Genomic DNA, 24,781 nt, shown 5'->3' with positions numbered 1-24,781 from the left:
ATCAGTCAATGAAGGAATGACCTTTATGCTTAAATATTTGAAACAGTTCCTTTTGTATCTTAGATATATAAGAGAACTTTTGTCATCTTGTCATATCTACGTGTCAGCATAAACCTACAGGAGGAGATAAAGATATTCCATTTAAAATAACTACAGAATATATAAAATATTTGGAAATATACCATCTAAGAGACACGAGAACTATAGAACTACAACTATGAAACACCTTTTTATGGAAATGAAGACGGACTTCTAAATAATTGGAGACATATTAATTTCTCATGTGTTGAGTGAGCCAATATTATAAAAATCACAATGTTGCCTAAATTAATTTGCTTATTTTAGTGCCATACCAAACTACCAGAGGATTACTTTATAAAAACTAGAAAAAGTAATGAAATTCATAAAGAGGTACCAAAGATCAAGAATTTCAAGGCCAAAAGTGGGAAGGAAGAAAGATTAACACTACCAGATTTTATACTATACTACAAAGCAGTAATTCTCAAAACAGTTTGGCACTAGTTAAAAAAAAACTAGAGGTCGATCAGTGGAACCAGACTAGGGAGGTGCACAAAATACAGAAGCAAACAAGCCTAGATAGCTTACTTTTTTCTTCGTGTAAAGACCCCAGCTACCAATATAAGGATTCACTCATTCATAAAAACTTCTGGGAAAACTGGACATCATTGTGGCAGAAATTATGATTAGATCCATGCTCACACATTATCCCAGAGAATACTTTATCCCTAGACAAGTTTATCCCAAGATAAACTCCAAATGGATACATAACCTATATATAAAAGATCATATCCTAAACAAATTAGAGAAACAAGAAAAAAATTAACCCTTCCGATCTATGGATAGGGGAAGAGTTCATGATCAAACAAAGGATTGAAAAGATCACAGATAATAAAATGGGGACAGTTTTAATTATATTAAATGTAAAAATTTTTTGTGCAAACAAATCCAGTTTTCCTAAGATTAGAAGGGAAAATTAAGTGGGGGGAAAATCTCTGCAACAAATTTGTCTGATGAAGATTTCCTGTTGTTCTTCTATTTTCACATGAAACAAAATGTTTGCCTTTGATTAAATTTCTGAGTGTAATAGGTCACAATTATCTATTTGTTTCAAAGAGGAATTTAAACAGTTTTTATGCAAAGGGGATCTCCGTAAGTAAGATCTTTATAAAATAATGCATGGTTTTGGTTTTGTGTATTCCCCAAAAAGAACAAAAATAATTCTCCAAAGATGGTAATAACTGCTCTACCAGATGGCAACAGCTATTCTTTCTCAAAACTCTATTTGAAATGCTCTGTGAGGGACATCCAAAATGAGTGTACCAAGTTTACCTCTCCATGGCGAAGGCCAGTCACTTCCATTTTCCTTTCAGACTGGTATAGTATATTATGATCCATTCATTTGAATGAAGTAATTCCTTCACCACCCTACCAGAGTCCCCTCCCTCTTTGGCTTGTTTATTAGGACCTTTATTCTTTGACACAGAACTTACAGTCATGTCACAGTACCTGCTCCTTTTTTCTGAAAACCTAGCTACTGTTATGTTTAAAAATTAAAGTAAACTGAGAGACAGGGTTTCAAGCACAATGGCTTTATTAGTTAGGCTAGCATTAACCAATAAATTGGGCTAACGGCCTTTCTCTGTGACTGAAGACCCTGAGTAAGCACCACTGGAGTCTTTTATAACAATTAACAAGATAACATTTCACCAGGACAGTCCCAATTGATAGACATTTTAGTGAGGAGGTGGTTTAATAGTCATCTTAGCTCCTCTGCGCTACTTTCTCGGGGAGATTGGAGTAATCCTGGTAATAGGATTAGTCTGCAGACTTGAGTGTCCTCAATAATGACTTTGATTGAATCAACTTGAATTTGAGTCCAGTGGGCAGCAGGTGAGATTACCAAATCGTTTTATACTAGGTTGGAGATTCAATTCACAGTAGAATTGAGCCCTGAGGGGAGGTAAAAGCTGAACCTCTAGACGAGTTTCTCAGGGATGTGGGTGGTGAGTGAAGTTGCCAGGTTACTATACAAGTTACTATCCCAGAATTGTGAGACAAGTGACCTGGATCACAAAAACTGAAGTTACTTGAGTAAAATTTACTGGGGAATATTCAATCTAGTTTGACAAAGCCTTCAAAATAGAATTAAAATTGTTTTTCAGTTTTATACTACTGACAACCATAGGATCCCTAGTCACTTCCTTTCTTATTCTCCCATCTAGTACCAATTGCTTATGCTAACACATCCTTTGATGGAGCTACTACACCTGTCAAATTAATTTTCTTATTTTGCATTTTAGAAGCCACCAATTCCAACTTCACACCCAATACAAGAATTCTTTCTACAACATCTTTGTTAGTTTTCCCCTTTTCTTAAATGTGTACAGTGATTCTATAATAACAATGCTGCTTGCCACTACTATGGCTGTGTAAGACCAAGAGCACAAAGAAGGGCTGCCAGCACAGGTTCTTTGATCTGCTTTTATAAGAAAAGCAGCTTTAAGGCATTAACAGTCTTACTTTAATTAAACATACATATACCATTCACTTAGTTCAGGGTCATCAAAGACTCCTGATTCAAAGATTCCTTAGGGCTGATAAGCACTCCAAAACCAAGACAACAAAAAATCCACTTTGCTTGCCATTACATTTGAAAGGCAAGACTCATCAAAAGTACTTGATTACCTCAGCATTCCAAAAGAGAAAAGTTAAAAAAAAAAAAAGCCCACCCTGATTACCGTAACAGATGGCCAGCTTATGATTTATTTCATAAGTCCATCCATTTAGCTCTCTTGTCTTCTCTTCACTCTCCTAATCCTCAGTACAAAATCATAGAAACCCATAGAGTACTAATAGACTTGAGGTCTTCTGCTTTAATCATTTAATCTCTTCTCTGGTCCAAACTTTGCCAGTTTCTTCTGTTGTTCCTTAGAAGATACAATTTCCAGATTTCCTCAACATCCTGATCATTTCCTCTTGATATATTCAGTCAGCAAACATTTACTAAGCACGTACTGTGAGCCAGGCACTGTGCCAAGCACTGTGGATACAAAGAATGGCATAAGACTCCCAAACCTTAAAGAGTTCACTGTTTAATGGAGAAGACAACACACAAAAAGAAACTCAGAAGTGCAGTGAGGGGGCTTAATTGGCATGGGGTGGGTTTTCCCTGCCAAAGATGCTTTGTTGCACTCGTTGGCAATATCTTTCCCTTTTGTTCTTTTCCCTGAATTCAAGCTGGTTTCTTCATTGTTTTATAATCCTTTTTATGTACCACTTGTTATTTCATCCAAGTGTGTGGTATATATACGCACACATGTCCAGTCCAATCCAACAAACATTTTTTAAGTGCTTATGACATACCATGTGCTAAGCTCTGGAGATACAGTTAATAAGGGTCTCTGCCTTCAACCAGCTTACCATCTAAAGGGGAAGACAACATAGAAAAAGAGGAAGGGAATAAGATGGGAGGTGACCCGAGGAAGTACCTGGCTCAGGGGCATCTGATTCCATGAAATTTAAACCAGTCAGAGCTGCAAATGGGGAGTGGAAGTGAGCTGGAAACTCAGTCTTGGCCCTCTGAAAAGGAAAGCATTGGGAGGAGTTTTGTTCTCTACCCTCCAGTCAGAGGGGAGAGGAGGCCCAAGAAAGTGGAGTCAATCAAGAGTGATGAGATTAGAAGTGATAAGCTTAACCTGGGAGGGGTAGCATATTCCCCAGAGGTGAAATGTGGAAAAAATGGATATATAAACGCGTTATTAGTATGTTGCATACACACATATCAAGTGAAGGAACAAGCCTCCTTACTGGCCCCGTGATGTTCCCATTGACCTGGTAGAGCAAGAAATCTTTTTATTCTGGTTAGACTTTGAGAAAAGAAGACCTGTCATTGCCACTTGTATGCTCCTATCCTTAGAAAACCAGAATTAAGTGAGGACCCTGGGCCTCTTGACCAAAAAGAAAAAAAAACAAACCACATTAAAAAAAAAACTGTTCCTAGAACTTGGAGTTCTTTTAAATGTTTGTTTCCTTACTGTATCAGAGCATTATTGCTATTGTTCATATCAGTGTTCAAACAATCCTTTAATTCCACACTAACTTTGCATGTGGTAGAAATGATTTATTGTTACACAGATTCACCTTTGTTATGGTCTAAACACTGTTTGATTGCTTCCATTGGTTTTGTTTCCATTGCTATTAATGCCTGGGCGTTTTGTTTTTTTTCTGCTACTTGGAACTGCTGCTTCTCCCTCCTCCTCCACTTCTTTTCTTCCTCCTCCTCCTCCTCTTCCCCTTCCTCTTCTTCCTCTTCATTCATATTGCCGCATCTATACCCTAGTACTGCCTAGAAACAGTTCTCCCATAATGTATCATTTACTTATCTGCTAATATGAATCAACTTAAAATTACATTTATTGTAAGTATCCCTTGTTTATTCAAACTAGTTCAGTCTAGCAAAATTGGTTATAAATTGAATTTCTTAAGTAAATGCAGTATACCCCTTGACTTTTACCATAAATCTGTAGACAGATATTTATTGAATGTCTATTCCATTGATTCTCAAACTTATTAAACTATCTTATTATGAAAATAGTTTTGGCTTTACTATAGGAACCACTGATTGATGGTAAACTCAACACTATGCTTGGAACTAGAGTATATTCCTATAGAAAACTAGATAATAAAATGATTTCTGTGTATATGTTATGTTAGGTTCTGTGATATGAGAAGAACTTTTGGAGCTTTTGCGTCATTATTTTTCTGGTTTTATGATCTTCCATTTTATGTACAAGAATTTTTCTGATGCTTGAGGTCAGGATGATTGTGCATTCAAAGCTCCAGAAGCTTAGTGACACCCCCCGACACACACACACATGCACACACACTTTTTTCAACATATAAATTAACCCTATATCATAGAGATGGGTTTCAAATTTCACACTTCATTGCTTATGTACTGTACTCATTGTACATATATCCATCTTAAAAAGTGCTTAAGTTCAAGAGTGTAATGATATTAAACTAATTAGTGCCCCATTTTATCTATTTTCTAAGTTTAAAATTCTATAAAATGTGTCAAAGATGCTCATTTAATTTTTGAGTAATTACTAAATTTAAGTAATGGTTATGTGAATAAAATGCAAAAAAAAATGATTACTTTATTACCTCCTTAAAAACCTTTTACTCTCCCCAAGATAAGTTGTGGGTTGAGAGAAGGTAGAGAAATTCTTTCAAAAGAGCACAAACATTTGTTTTAGGGAATTATTACTGAAGTATGTAATGGCACAATATGACCTAAAAGATACATTTGAGTGCTTCTCAATGTTTCTATCTTAGTACCAATGACTGACTTTGGGTATTGGCCTTTTCCCTTGCATTAAGAAAATTTCACATTATATAATACATGAAAAATTATTGAAATGTTTAAGTTATGTTTGACCCAAACTTCATAAGTTGCAATGACAAAGAAAGCTCCTTAAAATAATTTGTAATGTTCCTGAGTCATAGTTTAAGCAAGTTAAGCTAACCTAAATTACATTAGCCTCCTAGGGCTGACTTAAATATCAGAGAGAGTTGAACTTAACCAATAAAAATGTATAGGTTTTAATCATATGGAAGGCTTATATAAATACTAGGCAATTTGTGTGTGGAGATTTTTCCCTGATTTTCTAAACTTCCAGGGTTTGATTCCTAAGACATTCTAAGGTGGCTCAATGGCACAGTGAATAGAGCGCTGGGCCTGGGATCAGCCTCCAACACTTCCTGACAGGTCATGTAACTTCTCTTAGCTTCCTCATTTCTAAACTGGGTGGTGATAACAATACCTACTGTACAGGGTTATTGTGAGGATGAAATAACTTGTATGTAAGGTGTTTTTTAAACCTTAAAGTGCTGCATAACTGTTTTTACTTTGCTCATTTGCCACAGATTTATTTTGTAGACTCAGGAAAGCCCCTCAATCTTTCCATAACTGCTTCCTCATCTTTAAATGGGAATAATAATTCTGACCTATTCCCCTTATCTTTATGTTTATAACATGAAAAACATAAAATGCTTCAATCTCTTTGCAAAACGTGCTTCCATTTTTAAAATAGCCTTTTATTTTTCCTCTGTCAGGGAGTGCCTTGGTGAAGCACATGAGCCTTGTGACTGCCAAACATGGAAAAATTGGCTGCAGAAGATAACAGAAATGAAACCAGAAGAACGTAAGCCAAATGTTGAGACACTTCAGTGCTTGGTTCTGAAGCTATAATGTGGTTAGATTACACCTTGCATAAAAGTGCTTCTCACAGTTTTTACCATGTAGAAATCAATTCTCGGTGAGTGAGTCTTAAAACTTAGGTCATGACTATCAGCTGGCTGCTGGGAGCCCTCCACCCCGCTCTTTTCGGTTACAGTAAGTTCCAAAAGAAGTTACATGGAAGAAACCGTCAGTCCATGGCACAGACCAGTCCCTAGAGTGTCACAGCTCCAGTTTCCTGCTCCTCCTAATAACTCATTTAAGTGGTCTCCTTTGTTAAATCAATATTTAACCAATGTGAACCAATGTTGGGCTTTGTGGATATGTGGAATTTGGTTTTTCTTGAGAACTAGGCTTTCTATCCCTTGTACTTACTCTTCCTTAGCCCTTGAAAGTTTTCCACTTCCTTTGCTCATTTAGAAGGAGGAAAGTAAATATCAACAATTAAGACTTATCTGAGGTAATTTTGCTACTTTTCAGCAGATATATTTAGAGGTTCAGTAAAATATTTATAAGAGAGAAATTTTAGTAAATTTTTCTTAATTATAACAGGGATAATAGAGAGAATTTCTCTCTCTGGTACAAGAAATGTCTGACAGGAGTAAATAACTTAGGAGTAAGAGAGAAACAATACTTGGGTCTTTAGATGCTAATCTAAGAGGACAAACTTAAGATTTTATTGCAGGATGGTAACTACAGCTTCATATAATTATACCTTCAAAACATTCTTGTCACCTGCATACATATGCCCTCAGAGGTGTTTCCTACTATAACATCTGTTTTCCAGTCATTACTTCAGTCTATGGACACACACCCATAATCTGATTTCTGATTTGAGTCGTTCTTTTTGAATGGGACTGCATAGCAGTGACCTATTTATATGAAATAATTATATTTTTCTCTTTTGGATATTTAACAAGCCAAGTAAAGATCAAGGAGGCATCAAGTTAATTATCTCCCTAATTACATTTGTAATACAAAGGATTAGAAAATGACAAAGATGAAGTGAGCTTTTGCAGTAACAAATCTCAGTACCAGTGGCCTGTTGTTTTCCTTGAAGAAGATTGTCAGAAAGTGAGACTAAACTCATTACCAGAATACAGCAGTGGCCAGATAAATATCTGTGCAGAAATCCACTGGAGAGGAGCGAGCATGATGAAGAGGGCATTTAGATGTGGATAAAAGGGGGTAAAAACAGAAGGGATCATTCTGAGGTAGCTAGCATGACCTCTCAGGGTTGTTGTGGGGATCAAATGAGACAGTATTTGTAAAATGCTGAGCAGAGTGCCTGGCACATAGACACTTAGTAAATGCTTGTTCCTTTTCCCTTCCCTGATGTAAATCTGTTATATACCACATGGCCAGATAGAGAAAGTGGTTGATGTTACTGATAAAAAACACAAAACTGTTACCAAGGCAATAATGTTTGAGAACTTCTATTACCTAACTATAACCAAAACTGGAGGACCTGGTTTCCAAATGATAAGAATAGAGAGAAGTAAGTAAGCATGTTATTTTAGAGATTATGAAAACCAATGTCATCTATAGATTTAAAAGCAGATTTATATACATGTATGTGCACACATGAAACTTTAAAAGGAACGATGATTCAAGTTCCTGAAACATAGCACTCAGTAAATGTTTATTGAACTGAAATAGGAAAAAGAGGTTCTCATGAATGAAATTCTCATGACCCAATTATAAATGATTGTGATAGAAGGGAAAGAAAGAAGCATTTTAAATTGATGTGCTTCTATGGATACCTCACACAAAGTTGTCTAAGTCAACACCATCCCACCTTTAATACATTATTGTTACTAGCACACATATGCCCTCAGAGGTGTTTCCTACTATATTATCTGTTTTCTAGTCATTCCTTCAGTCTTTGGACACAAGCCCATAATCTAATTTCTGATGTGAGTCCTTCTTTTGAATTGGACTTCATAGCAGTGACCTATTTATATGAAATAATTACATTTTTCTCTTTTGGATATTTAACAAGCTAAGTAAAGATCAAGGAGGCATCAAGTTAATTATCTCCCTAATTACATTTGTAATACAAAGGATTAGAAAACAACAAAGATGAAGTAAGCTTTCGCAGTAACAAATCTCAGTACCAGTGCCTTGTTGTTTTTCTTGTTCATGGTCTCTTGAAGAAGATTGTCAGAAAATTTGCTTTCTGAGCCCCCAGGCTCCAATTCTAACCATTTGTCTGCCCCTTCCTTAATTGTCCTAGGTTCCAGTACTTTTGCAATGCTTAGTCCCCTGGAGAATTATATCCAGATGGATTATACCAACCCTAGTGTTGCACGATTTAGTTTTTGCTTTTTTGTTTTGTTTTTAGAAAAAAATATAAAAACTCATAATTATCTCTAGCTAGATTTTTAACTAAACAGGATTCCTAGAAAAAAAAGAAATAAGCTTTTTCCCTTTTCATTTTTTGCTTCATGTATTTTAGCTCTGCACTTTCCCAGATTATTCCCTCTCCCCACCAACCCATTGTACAGCCAGTCACAGACCTCAAGGGATGTTCTGATGAGTTGGTATGTCAGGTCCTTATGTTTTAGGCTTCTCAGGTATCCCTATTTGACTTTATTTTATGTTGTCTCAGTCTCTGTAAAGACAAATTCTAAGCTTTTTCATCTCTGAGTTTTAGCAACCCAGGAATTTGTTTCATTTCTCATTATTATTTTTATATAAAATTACTTATACCTTGAAATATTTCATCCTAAAGTTATGTTTTCCTTGAGAACCAATTAGCAAGTGACGTAGATCTCTAAGAGTATTTTCAAGAATCCCAAATGGTCTAGAACTTTGAAAAACTACTAAGGCTAACACAAAAGGCTTTTTATCAGATATGTTGGGCAAAGATAGACCCTAACACATTAGGGTCAGTGGTAAGTGTTGATAAATTGAAAGATAATATTTTAATAAAATAATAAATAAATATTATTTAATAAAATAATATTATTGAAAAATAAGACTATTCAACAATTTTGCTTCTTTCTTCACTATTAAGGTGAATCATTTTTTTTGACAGAAAAGTATAGGACATGTTACTTAACAGGGGAACCCAGCATATTAAAAGAAAACTTCATGACTTTTAAGTAAATTCAACCCAGGTAAATTATGTCTTAGGATAATAAACTCTCATACATGAAGAGCAGGCTGTTATCAGTGATCTGTGAGGAATTGTAGAAAATGATAGAAATGCCAGAGTTGGAAACAAGTCTCAATTTTTTTAAAGCATAAAAAGGTAAGTTCTACAACAACCCTACATTCAACCCTAGCAAAAGTCTAAAACAGATTAAGCATGTGATTTTCCAGCACTTAGGCAAAGAATCAGTCATGCCTTGCAAGATATTATAGGATCACCCAGGAACAGGTTGGAACCCCTTATAGGAAGAGACAATGCCCTCTTAGAGTTCTTGGTGAATAGAGAAAAGCCAAACACAATCTGACTGACATGCTTGCTTTGGAGTGCAAAAATGTCATTGTGTTTACCATTCTACAGTGAGGTTAGCTCAAGGTTCTTAGGATCCCTTGAAGAACAAAATTCCAAGGACACAAGCACAAATTATTCTATTGAGGAAGCAAAAGGAAGCTGTGTCAAAGGACAGATGTGACTGTACAGAAAAGCCTTGAACAACACAAAATTTTAAAAGGCATATTCAAAAGGTAAAATAAAAGGAAAATAATGAAGTGAATTCTGAAGAGTTTTGTAGTCCCATAAACATAACATCAGGAATATTGAAGGTCAAGACCACCCATTTCTTATTTTGCTTTTGTTTTCCTACCAAGGAAAATTATATTCAGCCTGGGAAATCTAGAATAAAATTGGCTAATAACAGATCTCAACCTGAGATATGTGGCGCGATTGGTAGGTAAGAGAATATCCAGCTGTCCTCAGTTCAAAACACCAGATCCAAAAGAAAAACAGGGTTACTGTAAAGTTCTTGCAGGTGCTAGTGCTTAGTCGCTCTCAGTGAACTTTGAAAAACTGGAGGATGAGAAGGGTGGCACGAACTGGGTATGGAGAAATGCTCTGATTTTTAAAAGGTAGACAAAGGTAGATTCTTTCAATTATAGGATGGTCACTTTAACTTAAATTCCTTCCAAATTCCAGAACATATTATCAAAGGAAGAGTTTGTGAACACTAAGAAAGGGAATCATTAGTCACTAGAAGGCAGAATCATTTCATCATAAAAAGCTCATAACTGACTGACTCCGCTATGCAAATGGTATTCCTAGATTTCATCACATAATTGGACAGAATATCCCACAATAACCTTGTGGACAAGGTAGAAAGATGTGGGCAAAATAATGGTACAGTTGAACAGATCTGGAAACTAGTTCAATAACCTGTCTTTTGGTGTTTAGTGAATTGTTGTCAAGATACAGTGGCCTACAGGTGTCTGCCCTTGGCCCAATTCTATTCGGTCAGTGACTTTTGTACTTAACAGGCTCTTCAGATTTGTGGATGGCTCAAATCTAGGAGACTTGACAGAACTGGAATTTTTTGAAAGATTTAGACAGGCTAGAACAATGTGTCAAATCTAGTAAAATATTCACAAACGTAAATTATTCAGTTTAGATTTTTAAAAATAAACTTCTTAATTAGACTACAGGGCAAGACATTGCTAGAAAACAATTTATTTAAAAGGATCTCAGTAGTGTGTACTAGAAGTTCAGTGTGAATATTTTGACATAACAGTAGAGCCTTCAGCTGCATTAATAGTAGTAGGAAAAAATGAGCTCATGAAGTTGTTACCCAGAAGTGGAATGGATTGCCTCAGGAAGTAGTAATGGAAATTACCATAGTGATTTTACAGCCTCTTGAGCAGTGGAATGGTATGGTGGGGAAGTACTGGGTTTGTAGTCAGGAGAAACTTGAGATTAGGGAGATGTGTGTAAGAGATGTGGCAAAGGAGAACTGACAGGAGTTGGCATCCAGTGAGGAGTCAGGGATGACACCATGGTTGAGAATTGGATGACTTTGACCCAGAGATTCACATCACTGAAAATATTTATACTGGAAGCCAAGCAAATGCTCGTCATTTGGGGAAGCTAAACAAATATTGAAACATGAATGTAATGAAATATTAACATGCTGTAAGTAAAGGACATGATGAATAAGAGCAGCATGGAAAGACTTAAAAGAACTGATAAGAGCCAGGAAAACAAATGTACTCGGTGACTACAACAATGTAAATTAAAGAACGGCAGCCACAGAATGACTCAAAATACACGTTGCAAAATTACAAAGAAAAAGGTTGGCCCCAATAAAGCAATTCAAAAGCTTTCCCCAACTCCTCTGCAGAGAGCCTTGGGTCCCCAGGAATAGAAGATTATATGTAGTCTTTACATGTAAATGGCATGATTCTTTTTTCTCTTCCTTTTTTTTCCTTTTTAAAAGATTCTTTGTTATGATGGATGACTCTGTAAGGGGAAAAGAAGAAGAACAAGAGGAAGTTTAGGGGATGTAAAAGCAAAACATAACATTTTAAAAAATAAATGTTTTGGGGAGAGGCAAGGCAGTTGGGGTTAAGTGACTTGCCCAAGGTCACACAGTTAGTAAATGTGTCAAGTGTCTGAGGTCGCATTTGAACTCAGGTCCTTCTGACTCCAGGGCCGGTGCTCTACTCACTGCGCCACCTAGCTGCCCCTTAAAAAAATGTTTAAGAATTATAAAGAACAAGTTTGGCCCCAAAGAAGAGATAAGAAAATTCAGCTCCCTCCCTGTACTGCTTCCCACCGCCCCCCCTCCACTTTTGCAGAGGTGCATATAATATAATATAATATAATATTTTTAAAAATATTGGAGTATTGATAAGTTTGGCTGTTTTTCCTCCCTTTTCATTTTTTTCTTTAAAATCTTTGTTATAAGGTATGGCTTTCTGGGATGGGTAGGGGCTGATATACAAGGAGAAATCAGGTGAACTAAAAATAGATGATATCAATACAGATATGGTTTGTTTTTTTTTTAAATATGATTTAGTATAGTACAATGTTACCTTAAAGGATCCTCCATAAAGGAGTCTTTCATGTATATGTTACATTGATAAAAATTCCTTTAGTGTTTGCCACTGTTGTTGACTAGGTACAGAACAAAATCTAAGTAGAGGATATTTCATATATCTATTTCCACACACACACACACACACACACACACACAATGCTTTGGAGAGATGCTATATGTGTAAAATAAAGTGAATCCAGAACTGAAGAGTAGAGGGAGGAAGCTGTATTGCATTTGGGAAATTGTGCAGTGCTTTCATTAATTTGAAGCTTTTCCTTAAAACAAAGACCCATTTAAGAATATTCTTGCAATGTTAGTAGATAGCTCTGAAGCACAGGATACTCAAATCCAACAAATTAAATTTCCAGGCTAACTTTAAAACAACGGGGAGAAGCCTAGGATGTATAAATAGGTTTTAATACATCACCAGTGAAGAATTTTACTGGAGTAGTCTATACAAGATAGAATCTGAGAGATGGATGCCTTGAAAGGAAAATTTGCCCATTTTGTAGTAAGAGAAAAGACTTTACTATGGGCAGGCGGTGTGCTACATTGGGATCCGTGAAATGTTGAAAGAAATAGGAAGATCCACAGGATTTTAGGTATACTCCTTCAAGAAAATATATGCAGGGCTATAGAGTAGAGTTCCATAGGATGAGGAGGCCTGGAAGGTTTGCAGTATGCACCAGCAGATGTAGGATTACTCATATCATAGAGATCCTGAGGTGTCAACCAGGGGCATGTTGCTGAGCCATTCCCAATCGATTTCCTCATCCAAAGAAAGGGAAAATAACATATAGCTCACAGGCTAAAGTTGGAAGGTTTCTGGAGTAGAATTTTTTTTCCTGATAATACTTTAGTAAAGGTCACTCCCCTAACCCCTTCCAAAAAAAAGACATTGCTTAAGTGATATATTTGGTTAGTGTCATGTTGTTTGAGAAATAGAAATTGATCAGAATCATGCAAGCAAATGCTGATTCGATTATTAAAAATGTAATAAAAATGAAAAGTTGGCTGACAGAAAAACCACAAAATGTTGACTAAAAGTTCACAAGTATGTAAAAAAGTAAAGATGCTGAAATTGAAAAGCAGTTGTCATGCATTTCACAGTATATGTAAATTTCTTCCAATAATATCCTGCTGTGAAGCTGATTCATGGTTTTCCTTATTTCAGTGAAGAAGTTACTTTTGTCCAAAAAACTCAGCCAGGCACAGATAATAATATAATCAAGTGTTCACATCAAAGGATTTTGCTATTCTGAAAGTTCTTTCTGGCAAATATTTAAGAAGAATTTATTTCAGTTAAGGCTTCATAGTTGTGACTTTTGGGTCTCACTTGTCTTAGTCCTGCTTTTATTCTGTTTTAAATGAAGTGTAAAGCATTTGCTTTTGTCCTGGTAGGGAAATAATTATGCTCTTTTAAAGGAAGAAAATAATCCATATAAAGTATTTTTATAACCTTATATACTGTGTCTTTTATTCTTTGTCTGACTTGGTATCTCAAAGTTGTGGGAGTTAGTGAAGCTTATGAAGATGCTGCCAATTGTCTTTGGTTGTTAACCAACTCAAAGCCTTGTGCCAACTGTAAATCTCCTATACAGAAGAATGAGGGCTGCAATCACATGCAGTGTGCTAAGGTAAGAACTTGAGAAGTTTCTCTGTACTTTCTAGATGGAATCTTAATTTAGTTTGATTATACTTCTTAAGGCATGTATGTACATGTCAATCATGTAGTGTTTCATATTAGTTCTAAGAGATTGAATTTTACCTTCTTTGATTGTGACTGTGATAAAATCAGTGTGAATTCCTATTATATTAATGGAGTTTGAGGAATATCAGGATTTGATGACTAGGTTTTTTTGTCACTGAGTTGTTAAAACATTTTTGTCATTTACAAGTTAATTCTGTTCTTCTCGAGATAGACTTAGCTTTTCCCCCAAAACCTAAATATTAGTAAATAAAACTCTTTAGCTAGATTAAAAGTCAGGATTATAAAATAAGTTTTTACCAAGTTTGACACTTTTATTCTCAAGTAGTGATTTCTTTATTAGGTATATTAGCACATTGAAAGGATCCTTTTTTTTCACTCAACTGTTGGTATGAGAAAAGGGAAAGTAAGTACATATGTTATTTACTGGTATTACCCAGCACTGTGAGAAGCTGCAAGGAGTAGTGGCCAAGGACTCTTTCTCTAAGTAAGAGCATTTAGAATTTGGTGCCTCCTTTAATATGGACTGGTTAGGTGACCCTGAAAAATCACTTTTCTCCGTGTATAAGGCAGCTCTCTGTGACTATAAAGTGCATTTACTTTGAGAAGAGAGAGGGAGTGTCCTCACTGGTATCTCTCTACCCTGAAGAAGCACTTAGTGGATCCTTCATAATTACCTGTTAGTTGGTTGATTGAAATAATAGAGTAAGGCTTTAAAAAAAAGAAAAAAGAAAACCCTACTTCTGCAAATAACATTTCTATGTACTCAGGGCTTTTAATGAAACTGTTAGTTAAACTATCACTTATATTGAGAACATAAATGTCAGAACAGATTTACAGTATAGTAGTGTATTGATCAGTGTAGCCATGTATTGTTTTATGAAAGGTGATACAGCTGAATAAATGTTTAGAATCAGAGAACTAGAGTGTATCTTCCTAGATTCAGTTGCTCAGAAATTTAAAATTATGTTTCAAATAAACATAAATAGCCTTGAATCAAGCCAATCTTAAACATAATTTTGAGACTACTTGTACTCCAGTTATAAACTTTTTTGATATTTAAGAAACCTCAGCAAAGATTTTTTAAAAGTGTCACCTGATATTTTAACATTGAATCACTTATCAATTTCATATTACTAGTAGCAATATTGAGGTTAATGCCAATAATTAAGTATGGCAGGTACCATATAACTTTAAATATCTATATTCCTACAATGTTAACATATCAGTGTGAGGGTGATGTGGACCAATGAAGCTGGAATGCAGGACTAGAAAGAAAATAGACCCTTCATATAGGCACCAAAATAACAAATGTACATGGTCAAGACAAACACATTCCCCCTTTGGCCATATCCAAAATTTTGTTTCTTTTTTCATATGTTGTTAGTCCAGGAGTGGGGAACCCGTGGCCTTCTAGGTCCTTGGGTGCAGCCTTTTGACGAGTCCAAGTTTTACAGAACAAATCCTTTTATTAAGGGGATTTGTTTTGTGAAGTTTGGATTCCGTGAAAAGGCCACATTACAGGACTAGAGGCTAAACGTGGCCTCAAGGCTGCAGGTTTCCCACCCCTGTATTAGTCTCTCACCTTTCTCTCAGAGGGTAAGTGCTATCATTCTTCATCATCAGTCCTCTGGAATAATGGCTGTTCATGGTGTTGGTCAGAGTCCTTAAGTCTTTCAAAATTATTTATTTTGAGACAGCTAGGTGATGCAGTAAGTAGAGCACCTGCCCTGGAGTCAGAAGGACCTGAGTTCAAATGTGACCTCAGACACTTGACACACTTACTAGCTGTGTGACCTTGGGCAAGTCACTTAACCCCAATTGCCCTGCCTTCCCCCCTCTCCCCCCCAAATTATTTATGATGTTATAGTATAAATTGTTCTCCTGATTCTCCTCACTGCACCCAGCAGTAGTTCATAGAAGTATTTACACGTTTCTTGTGTCTTTCTTCATTTCTCACATGTAATTCTTATCTAACTACAAATTAAAGAGGTATTTGGACATCTTTTCAGCTTTCGTTTGTAAACTGAATTTTTTTCCTATAATTTGTATTTGAACAGAAATGGAAATGGTTCTCAAATTGAGTAAATAATATCTATAAACATTTATTAAGTGCCTTCTATGTTCAGGGCATGCAGAGAAAAGTATATGTGTCTAATGTACCTTTGTGTCACTATAGCACATGGCCCAATGCTTCTTCACATAGTTTGGATAGCCTAAAGTGTTCAGGTCTCTGTTTTATATAAAAAATTAAAGATTAATATAGTAAAAGTGACTTTGGTCTCTGGAATGAATCAAAATAGAGAAGTCAGAACCAGTAACCAGATAAAGAGGCGGACTGTTTGTTATTAGTGTTCCAGAAAGACAGTTTCTCCAAGGACAGGCTTTCGTTACCATTCCTCCCTTTGGTAAATAATTCAAAAAATAAAACTAAAATTAAGTATGTCTGTACTTTAACAGTTGTGTAATTTTGTCTGTTTTTCATGATAAATGTATAATTTGAGTTGGATCTTACTTGTATCAGGGACTTGTTTGATTAGCAAGAGGAAATTCGGTAAGCCATAATCTCTCTCTAAGCAATCAACAAACAAATATATATATCAACAAACAAATCTTTGGCAAATTTTAGCTAAAATGACAAAAAATGATTCTTCTTCCTGAATAATCCTAAATGCTCAGGCAATTTGTTTATTTGAATGCGTTGGTGAATAAATGAGACTAATAGTGGTATGCAGTGGTAGGTGCTTGGGCCCTAAGATAATGTTCCTTGTCTGAGTTATGGCAACCTAAATATAAGTCTGTTTTCTGAACTTATTTATGTTAGTTGATTAAGTGTGTTTGTCAAGAAAAAAATAATTGATTACTTTTAAGTAGATTCCACTTATGTTTTAAACATAAAACACCACTATGTGCTTTATTAATGAAATGTATACTATATAATATGGCATATTTTGTATTGAATAAAAGCAAAGTACATACTTAGATTTATAGAATGAAAAAAATATACTTTGAAATTGAAAAGTGTAAAGTAGAAGACATCTTTTAGATGATATTGGGACTAAATTTGATAGTTCATTTTTGATGGAGTAATATAGTAATGTGTAATATGCTCTTGATGCAAGCACCAACTACATCATTTTATACATAGAGCCTACTGGCTCTCAGTAAATTTTTTTATGATAATTATTTGTTTTTTTATTCTCGGGGATAAAGATATATTACAATTATGTAAATTGCTTGTAATAACCTAAATAACAAAGTATTCGTTTTAATATAGTTTTAATCTCAAAGTTTAAAAGATTTTTATAAAGAAAAAGAAAACATTAGTAATTTCTGAATATAGTTTTTAAAATCTGTTTTTTATTACTACAGGGATCTATTATTTCATTAGTTTGGATACTCCATTGGCCAGTATAGATCATCACCCTTCAGCAGTTTCATAAATGCCTGCCAAGAATAGCATTGGTCTAAAACTTAAACTGAGTTTAACATGGTGGTGACTTTCTCCAAATTTCTTCAAGCATAGATATTTTATCACATTAAGTTTATTTGAAGACTTTCCACATTGGTAGGATATGCCAGAGCTTAAAGTAAACTGACAAGGCCTTTAAGAACCAGTTCCACCTCTAGTTCACAATAAGGAATCAAAGGAGGTGTGTCCTGTTGAATGAAGGAATTTAAATGTTTTAGACTGAAAAATTCCCAAATCTTTGCCACTGTTGTTTGTTCATACAATATGGACAAGATGCTCTATCTACATATTTTGATACAATGTAATTATCTTAGGATTCATCTTCTGGTATGAATAATTGAAAATGAATAATGGAATAGTGGAAAATTGCTTACCCACACTGAGATAAAGAACATCCAGAGAGAACCCAAGGGGGAGGAGAGTTCTCTGCAAACATTGAGTCCTGTTTTTTCAACCTTGCATTTCTAGAAAGTGATAGAACTTGGTGTGTATCAGCTTCTTTCTGAAAACTTAAATCATAGAGAGACTTTTGATGACCAGGATGGTGGAGGAGCAGCAAAGGTTTTGGTCTGTCTATTGGTAGAAAATGTGCACTTTAGGAAAGTGGTCAATCCATGCTTTCCTTCCGGCCTTAAACTCTTATTTAAATGAAACTTGTAATTGTATCCATGTGTGTTTGCTACATGCATGTCATAGCTTTGTCCTTGAAATAGCAAAAGCTCTTCCTTTCACAGTTACCCCCATTCCCTTCAGTCCCCACAGCACTCCATTCTGTATTTCCTACTCTCTTCTCATTTATACACCAAGGACAAAGTTAACCTGCATATTGTTAATATGAAAAGGTATTTGTGTGTGTTTGTGTGTGTGTGTTTTTCCCTGAAGTGCAAATATGATTTCTGCTGGATTTGCTTGGAAGAATGGAAGAAGCATAGCTCTTCAACTGGAGGCTATTATAGATGCACTCGGTATGAAGTCATTCAGCATGTGGAAGAGCAATCCAAGGAGATGACAGTGGAGGTAAGATGAGCAAACCCCAAATGCCCATCCTGTTTATATTGGTGCTTAGATGGTGTTTAAATATTTGTGTACTTCATTTTTTGGCTCTCACTGCTCCCACTTGCCCCCATGTGATTGAAGCATTAAACTAAAAACTATGCTGGTATCAGTAGAAGCCTCTCCTCCATATAAGGCCCTCCCTAAAGTGAGGGGTTTTTGTTTTGGGGGGTTGTTTTAGGGATGGATGGATAGATTAGATTAGATAGGTAGGTAGGTAAATGTCTACTGATCTATAAACGTGTTCATATAGATGTGTATTAGTCTATATGAATATACTAAAAAGTTCTTCACTATTTCAAAGAAGTGTGATTTTGTGTTCTCCCTCTACCAGTTCCTTGACCAAGACAATACTTCTATGCCTTAGGGACAATGGGGATAAAAGATGCACCCACTTCACAGGCTTGTTGTGAGGATTAAATGAGATGACAGTTGTGAAAGTTCTTAGCACAGTGCCTGGCACATAGTAGGCAGGAACTATATCAGTGCTGATTCCCTTCTCTTCCCTTAGTAGAATTGTCTGTTTGAAGTGCTGTGGCTGAAAACATAGTACCTGGTGGCCAACTCTGGTAGGAAGCATTTCTTAACAAAGCTAAGCTATCCTCAAAAGACCGGCCCCACCCCAGCTCATGAACCAAGCCTTTTGAGCTTGGTATAAGACTCGCCAGAGCTGCCACCCCCTTACCACAATGGCTCACCACTATGAGACTTGAGTCTAAAAAAAGAATCACACAATATTGCCTTATTAAGAAGTCACTGTGAACTGTGCACTTTTTTCAATTCAGGTAACAGTTTTTTATTCGTTTATATCACTGCTGTCTTTATGTTTGATTCTCCATCGTCTCTTCTCTGTCAGCATACTGTCAGCTATTGACAAGCAACACTCAGGTTTTGTAGAAGTCAGATTGGAGGCGGGAGGTGGAGGGAGGTATATTTGTACCAACATTAGTTTTCCTTTAATTTCAGTGAAACAGGATCACAGTTTTTAAAAGAGGTACATTTCCTAACGTTCTAAAGATTGTTTTTCATTTCTGTGGTTCAGTTGTGTCCAGCTCTGTGACCCCTTTTTTTTTTTTTGGCAGAGATACTGGAGGGGTTTGTTATTTCCTTCTCCAACTCATTTTATAGATGTGGAAACTGAGGCAAATAGGGCTAAATGACTTGCTCAGGTTCTAATAGCTAATAAGTGTCTGAGGCCAGATTTGAACTCAGGAAGATGAGGCTTCTTGACTCCAGGCCTGGTGCTCTATCCACTGCACCACAGTTGATTTTTGTTTAAAGCCTATGTAAATTATGTTATTGCTATTATAATGTACAATGTTAGTATCTCTCGGGTCTTATGTGAGTTATTTATGGACTTTGTTTCTAGGCTGAGAAGAAACACAGAAGGTTTCAGGAACTTGACAGATTTATGCATTATTATACAAGATTCAAAAACCATGAGCTCAGCTATCAGGTATTTCACAAACTGCTGCAGATTAATTGAGCTCCTCTATAACTGGTTCAGAAGTTAGACTGGCTGATGGTTTTTTCTTTTTCTTTAGTTAGAACAACGTCTTCGAAAAACAGCCAAAGAAAAGATGGAGCAGCTGAGCAGAGCTCTCAGTGGAAGTGAGTAGTAGTAGTAGTGGGGGGGGGGGGGGGGGCGGGGGAAGGGAGCAGGGGAGGATAACAAAATGGGTGCATATAAGTCTTGTGAGATTAAATGTCTTTACCAAAAAAAAATGTTTTGACACAGCTGATTATCTTAAACCTGAATTTATATTTGAAATCTCCAAAAGTCAATTCTAAATGAAAATGATTTTCAAACTCCATTTTCATCCTTTGTTGCCATTTGGAATTTGTTAATCAGTAAAGAACCAAACATCATCCCATAGCTAAGTTGAGCTAACTTTAGACAATGAATAAATTCTTTCAGACCCTTAACATTTTGTAGGAACTATACATTAAAGTCCTTTCATTGACAACACAGGCATTTCCTGGCCATACTCTAAGCCACCGCTCTCAGGCTCATTGTCCGTCACTGCATTAACCTGGCGTTGCCTATGCTTGTCAGACCGGACGACTCTCCCTTCTCTGTATGCGCTGGGTTCTCTGCCCAGATACCCTTCCTTCCATCGCCACCAGACACAGTTCTCCATGTTCTATAAGACCCAGTTCAGCTCCTTTTGAAAGGTCCTCTCTTCTCCCTCCCAGGTGGAAATGGATTAGACTCCTTGTTGTTATTGCCTGCTTAGCAGATGAGAAAAGTTGTGCCCAGGGAGGTAGAGCCCCTCGGTCATAGGTAAGAGTCAGGAAGGATAAGGAGATTAGCAGCCTCAAAGGCAGGATTAAAACCTAGTGCTGCCTACTTCCAATCCTGCCATTCTAGGCCTCTTAAACCTCATCTGACCAAACCTTTCATTTCCTCAATGTGAAAAAATTTGTCCAGGGTCACACATTTTAGTTCTCTTGTGGTACTTGTCACATCCCACCTTATATTTTAATGTTTTTGTGCTTTTTCACACTCCCAGATTGTCAACTCCTAAGGGTAGAGAGAGAATTTCATTCATCTTTGTAATAACCCTCACAGTACTGAGCACAAGCTCTTATATATAGTAGGCACTTGGTAAATTTTTGTTGAATGAATTCCAGCATATGGTTCACCAAATGAGCAGCTGTTGTATAAATGGAACATTGGGTTGGAGGCAGAAATGTCAGCACCAGTGCAAACTGCTAATCTCCTTATCCTTCCTGACTCTTACCTATGACTTAGATACACACACACACACACACACACACACACACACACACACACACACACACACACACACTTCGTGGGGTATCAGGATCCAGCCTGCTGTACCATCACTAGCCCCTCTTCTTTTCTCCATGGCCCCAGTCTAAACACCTCCTACTCAGAGACTGCCTCAGGGCTCCAGACTGGCATAGGACCCTTCTCCCTGGGGCCCTACCCACTGACCACATCTTCCTAGCACTTTCTCTCTTCTTTTGAATGATGTTTTTTCCCCAGTTGCATGTTAAAAAATATTTTTAACATTTTAAAAAAAATTTTTGAGTTCCAAATTCTCTCCCTCCTCTCTCACCTCCCTGAGATACTAATATAAGTTATATGCATACAATCATAGAAAAATTTCCATATTAGTCATTTTGTGGAAGAAAATTTGAACCAAAGTAAAAAATAAAAGAAAGTATAAAATACTATGTTTTGGTCTGCATTCAGATTCTGTCAGTTCTTTTTCTGGATGTGGATACCATTCTTCATCATGAGTCTTGGAATTGTCTTAGATCACTGTATTTCTGAGGAGAGCGAAGTCATTCGCAGTTAATCATCATGCAGTATTGCTGTCACTACATACAATGCTCTCCTGGTTCTGCTTGCTTCTCTCTGCATCAGTTCATATGAGCACCACCTCTCTCAATGCTGTGTCCTGAGCTGAATTCTCCCTTGTACAATGTTGCCTCCAGTTAGAGTGTGAGCTCTTGGAAAGTAGGGACTGTCCGATCTTTCTGTTGATGTTCTTAACTCTTAATGTGTGGGAATCACTTAAAACCATCCACTCTGACCGCTCTCCCAATGAGGCAGAAATATCGTCATCCAAAAACGTCTGCATTCTGGCCTGGCCAGCGCTGGGCATGCAGGAAGCAAAACCGTCCCTGCCCTCAGGACGGGTACACACAGAAATACGTGTACACAAACAAATTCACAGCAGTTTGAGGATAAAGAAAGCACATGACTATGTAGGGAGAACAGGAAGAATTACACCTTAACTGAAAGAAGCAAAAGGATTCTAATAATCACCTCAATAAAATATATAGTACCTTGCACATAATAGGTCTCAATAAATAACTGCTAATGAATTAATCAGGATGCTTGAGCATAGAAGTTCAGCGTCGTATGTAGTTTATATTTGCAAAACATGGGCAGTATGAAGATGAATAATGATGTTGAACATTAACTTACTCACTCCCTCATCTTTAAACTGGGCCTAATGATTTTTGTAACTTCCCAGAGTTACTGTGAGGATCAAATGACATAATAGATGTAAAGTGCCGTGTAAATGTCAGCTGTTATCATCAGAGTAAAATGCAAGGTATCCCAAAAGTCTTAGCACAGTTTTAGGCTATCAAAGTTTAATAAATTTTATTTAGCCCCAGTCTGAACCCCTCCCACCACAGGGCTGTCAAGGCTTAAAATAGCACTAAGATTTTTGGAACATCCTTTGTTATGGATTTTCTTTTCTTTCCTCTTCTCTTCTTCCCCATACCTGTTTCTTCCTCTCCACCTCCCCCACCCCCACCCTCTTTTGAGCCTGAAAAAAGTACAATTAGTGAATAAGAAGAAAAATCTGAAATGATGATTTTTGAAGAGGAACAGATATTTTATACTTAAATCTAATTGTTCAGATGTTGATTTCTGTTGCATGATATAAGCATCTTTCTGCACATGATTTTGAAACTTAATTTTTGTGTTTCTGCTAATTATTTAATACAATATTTTCATGTCCCCAAATGTAGCTGTGTGCCTTTTTTCTAGTTCATACTTAGAAACTGAGGTTGAGCTAGTCCCTAAGGACTAATCAGAACCTGAACTTCTTAGTGCAAACATGGAAAACCAAAGAAATCTATATGATTCCCTTGTACAGAGAGTCTGGAGACACTGAGGATATAAAAATCCACCTCTTTTCTGCATGACTTCTTTATTCTCTAGAATCATCTGCCCAGTAGCTAAGAGAATTGTTTTTTCTTCCTATTCCTTAAACCTTTCAGAAATTGTCTTTGAGAAGATAGTTGTAATTTATAAATAGCAAAATTCCTCAAGGATCATTTGAGACACTTAGTTTAATGACAGAGATAACTTGAGGTTGAATAAAATGATTCTTAGGGCCAAAAAGCCACTTAAAAATTGTCTAAATTGATTCATAGAAACTAATAGTCCCCATGGACAGTTACAACATGTTCCTTGAAATCACCTAATTAAAGAAAATTTCTGAATAATTTCTTTAATGAAGCTATATCAAAATTAATTCTCCTTGGGGGATAGCATTTCTTATCTACATTTTTTAAAAAGAAATTACATTTGCTTATTGTAATAGTATAGCTGCAGAGAAAAAGTGTTTTCACAGTGCCCGGATTACCTTGTAGCTGAAGGAGGCTGTCCAGATACCACTTTTATCGAAGATGCCGTTCAAGAGCTCTTAAAAACTCGACGCATTCTCAAGTGTTCTTATCCATATGGATTTTTTTTGGAACCTAAAAGCACAAAGAAAGAAATATTTGAACTTATGCAGGTAAAATGATGCTTTTATTATTTGTTATTCAGTTTATATAATAATATTCTTCACATATCTACCGCCAAAGCAAGTACATGTGTAATATTGTCACAGAAAACCATTTTCTTCCATTGTTACACAAAACTAGGGGTGGTTTACACTTGAACATCTAGAATAGTTATTTTTGTACTTGAATTGTTATTATTTTTCATTTTAATTATTAAATATAGAGAAGTTTACTAATAAAAATGTAAATTTTGTTTGTTCAAACCTAGAGAAATGGACTTTTACTATACAAGACTGTGCAAGAGCTCTGGATTGTAAAGTTTTCTTTCAGAGTTTTTAAAAAACACACAAATAGATAGTGACTGTCTCAACAGTGCTATAAACTTAAACTCATATGTAAGGAGAAAAGAGACTAAATTTTAAAATGAAATCTCAGAGTCAGAAACTGGCAATTTCTTTTGTAATATGAAGTACAATATTTCATCTGAAACCCACAAAAGAGGACAAATTCCCGAAGTAATCATAATTTAAAAGCAAAAATAGGTGTCCCCTGTTTCTCACACCCACTGCACACTAGCCCTCACCTTAGCCCCAGGGCGATGACCAGATTAGTTTCCTTCTCTTTCTTTGTTTCCCTCTGTGACTGTCCTCATGAAATCCTCTTTCCCCTCTTCCTTCTACCCTGAGCTCACTTCAAGTCCCAGCTGAAGACATATCTCCTTCATGAAACTTTTCTTAGCTAACCCTGTGATATGGTATGGTAATCTTTGTCATTCTTTGCACTCCCTCCAGCACTTGTGTACACAGTGCCTTGGAATTAGGTTGTAGCAGCTTTGTATGCTTCTATCTCCTGTCCCCAGCTAACATGTACACTCTTTGATGACAACAGCTGGGCGTGCTATGCTCTAACAGCTAACATAGGCAAACAAATGTAGAATGCCTTCTTGTTCTGAATGTGAGATAGCTTCAGATAGGAGAGGCTGTCAT

General features: G+C 36.3%; 1 protein-coding gene across 2 annotated transcripts in view; it reads left to right on the top strand.

The window, feature by feature from the left end:
- ANKIB1 (ankyrin repeat and IBR domain containing 1) overlaps window positions 1-24,781 on the top strand; it is a 145,135-nt gene that overhangs the window by 104,562 nt on the left and 15,792 nt on the right. For both annotated transcript variants that reach the window (XM_036761895.1, XM_036761893.1), the window contains exons 10-15: window positions 6,139-6,227; window positions 13,789-13,919; window positions 18,345-18,479; window positions 19,885-19,971; window positions 20,060-20,126; window positions 23,661-23,806. In XM_036761895.1, coding sequence (XP_036617790.1) covers window positions 6,139-6,227; window positions 13,789-13,919; window positions 18,345-18,479; window positions 19,885-19,971; window positions 20,060-20,126; window positions 23,661-23,806 — 655 coding nt within the window. The remainder of the gene's footprint in view (window positions 1-6,138; window positions 6,228-13,788; window positions 13,920-18,344; window positions 18,480-19,884; window positions 19,972-20,059; window positions 20,127-23,660; window positions 23,807-24,781) is intronic.

Source organism: Trichosurus vulpecula, chromosome 5 (genome assembly GCF_011100635.1).
Source record: "Trichosurus vulpecula isolate mTriVul1 chromosome 5, mTriVul1.pri, whole genome shotgun sequence".
Classification (NCBI taxonomy): domain Eukaryota; kingdom Metazoa; phylum Chordata; class Mammalia; order Diprotodontia; family Phalangeridae; genus Trichosurus; species Trichosurus vulpecula.
This window is presented reverse-complemented; position numbering and strand designations above follow the sequence as displayed.